Source organism: Silurus aristotelis (genome assembly GCF_946808225.1).
Source record: "Silurus aristotelis genome assembly, chromosome: 4".
NCBI lineage: Eukaryota > Metazoa > Chordata > Actinopteri > Siluriformes > Siluridae > Silurus > Silurus aristotelis.
Window position 1 is genome coordinate 25,242,308 of NC_139577.1, and position 2,362 is coordinate 25,244,669.

General features: G+C 31.4%; 1 protein-coding gene across 1 annotated transcript in view; it reads right to left on the minus strand.

Annotated features, from left to right (window-relative positions):
- Positions 1-467: 467 nt before the first annotated feature.
- tspan15 (tetraspanin 15) overlaps positions 468-2,362 on the minus strand; it is a 35,719-nt gene continuing 33,824 nt past the window's right edge. Inside the window, exon 7 of the mRNA XM_083538527.1 lies at positions 468-831. Within this exon, the coding sequence (XP_083394653.1) occupies positions 679-831 (153 nt within the window). The 3' untranslated portion in view covers positions 468-678. The remainder of the gene's footprint in view (positions 832-2,362) is intronic.

The following is a 2,362-nucleotide window of genomic DNA, read 5'->3' on the forward strand; positions in this document are numbered from 1 at the left end:
GAAGTGCAAAGTGTATAGAGAGGATTTCTTTTAGGATTGTAGCCACAATTGTGATTGGCTTTGCTCAATTCCAAACAATAATACTCACTAAATGTGAATTTAGAGGTAAATTCCCCTCTTAATGCTTTACAAAGTGGTTAAAGCAAATGACAATACTCAGAGCTTATACTGAAAATAATTCTAAAAAAGCAAACCTTTAAACCTTCACACATCTTATAATAAAAGGCACATATTTCATGTGTTGTAAATGTTCAACAAAAGTGTTGTACACTGCAAAGTGGTTCAATCTTTACCATAAAAAAAATAAAAATAATAATATTTAAAAAATGTTTAGTCTATGTAATTATGTATGACTAAAACCCAGTATCTGTCCAGTGCAAATGTGAAAAAATGTATAATTTATCCAAACTGAATCAATTATAAACATAGCTATACACTGTAATTGAAAAAAAAAAAAAAAAAAAAAAAAAAATTCTAGTATTTAAAGGATATAAGTTTAACTGAGGTCCTCGCCTATAGCAAAGAAGAATTCTAATGATGACCTGAAGAACCCTGAGAAAAAAATTGGCCACAACACAACCCTGTCAAAAGTAAAACGCGTGTGGTGGTTTCATGGTGAATCAAATCATGTACTCCAAGCTGATGCTCTTTGTTTAGGGAGTCTGAGTGAAAGTTCACTTAGTCAAACAGAGGCATGCATTTACAGCACTTGGCAATTTTGCTCTGTGTCTTGGCTTCTTGGTTTATCAGAGTGTCCTGATACTGTCCGTACTCCTCGATGGCGTCCTCCACGCGAGTGATATACAGCCAAGTCACAATCACACCAAAAAACTGAAAAAGTAAAAGAGTGAGTTAGATTTAAATACTGTAGCTTTAAAAAGGTTAAGCTGGTGGAAAAGGCAGGCAGCTGGACAAGTCTGTACATTCAGGAAAGAAAATTGGGTTCTGAAATGTAAATCTGATGACTTTTCACTATTCATATGTTTTGCATCACAAAATAATTTTATGTCTTATATATTGAGACATATGTTAGTATTAGAATTCTCAATCTCTTGCCATTTGGATTACTACTACTTTATTATGAAATTAGGCAAATCTATATAACGTAATTATTCATATGGGCCATTAAGATTTCATTTCTGAACTTTTGACCTGTAAAACCAAAGCTCTTACTCTTATGAATTTGACTTTGTGTGATTTATTTTAAATATTCACATTCCTTATTAAAAAAGAGCCGGTGTGATCTGTGTTGAAAAGTGATGTACAATTTGTAATGGTTTACTATTGATAGCAATAATATAAAGGTTCCTAAAATGGTAAATATTCTGTAATTATTAACTCTTAAACCTCAAGTGTAAGGTGATTTTTAAGGTGATAAAAGTTTAAATTATCCAGTGCACCTGATCTTTCTCCAAAATGAAACAATCCTAACATAGCTAGACAATTTTAATATTTAATCATTTTTAAAAACAGAACTCAGACATCTAAATAGCATCATTTTGGACTCCTGAGTGGCAAACCAGAAACATATTTGCTTTATCATGGGGTTGTTGCAAACTTTAAATCACAGTAACACCACATGTACTGGTGTTCATCTCTCCCCTTTTGATTAAAGTAGTCATTAAACAACCATTTCTCCATCAGCAAATACATTATCAATAGAAAAGTGCGGGATCCGAAAATTGTTGAAATATTCATTTTTACTAATGATCTTAATATATATATATATGCCAAAATCAGTAGCCTGTTGTCAGGCCAAGAGTTCCCACTTTGGTTTCAACAGATACTCAACTGATCCAGAATGCAGCTGCATGACTTGTTTTCAACCCACCTACTGTAGGTTCTCTCACACCACTGGCATATTTATAATAATATTTCTTTAGTCGCTATATTATAACTAAATAAAATTAAATCACTGATAAAATATTTCTAAAACATGACATTTTCCAGTGTGATAATCTACATCCAAGACCGAACATAATTCCATTATTTCCTGATGTAATATTTAGCATCATTTTCATTTTTCCATTAATAAATAATGAAGAAAATGCCTATTTTTGTTAGTAGTTGATAATCGTTGCTTTAAAAATGCCACTCTGTACACTATATTAACTGTATTAGCTTAATTATTAAGCTTAAAAAATATAAACATTACATTATCATTTTTCACAAAATGTAAATCTAGAAGTTACAATGTTTGACAATGACTAACTGTACCATCTCTTCTTGTGTTAACTCAAACTCACATTAGTTCTTTTTTTAACTTGCAGTGTTTGCTGGAGTTGGAATTCACATCAAGTTATTATCAGCAGTTTAACCCTTTTGTTGGTGTAAATATACCTTAAGCTGTTATTTCTCTACT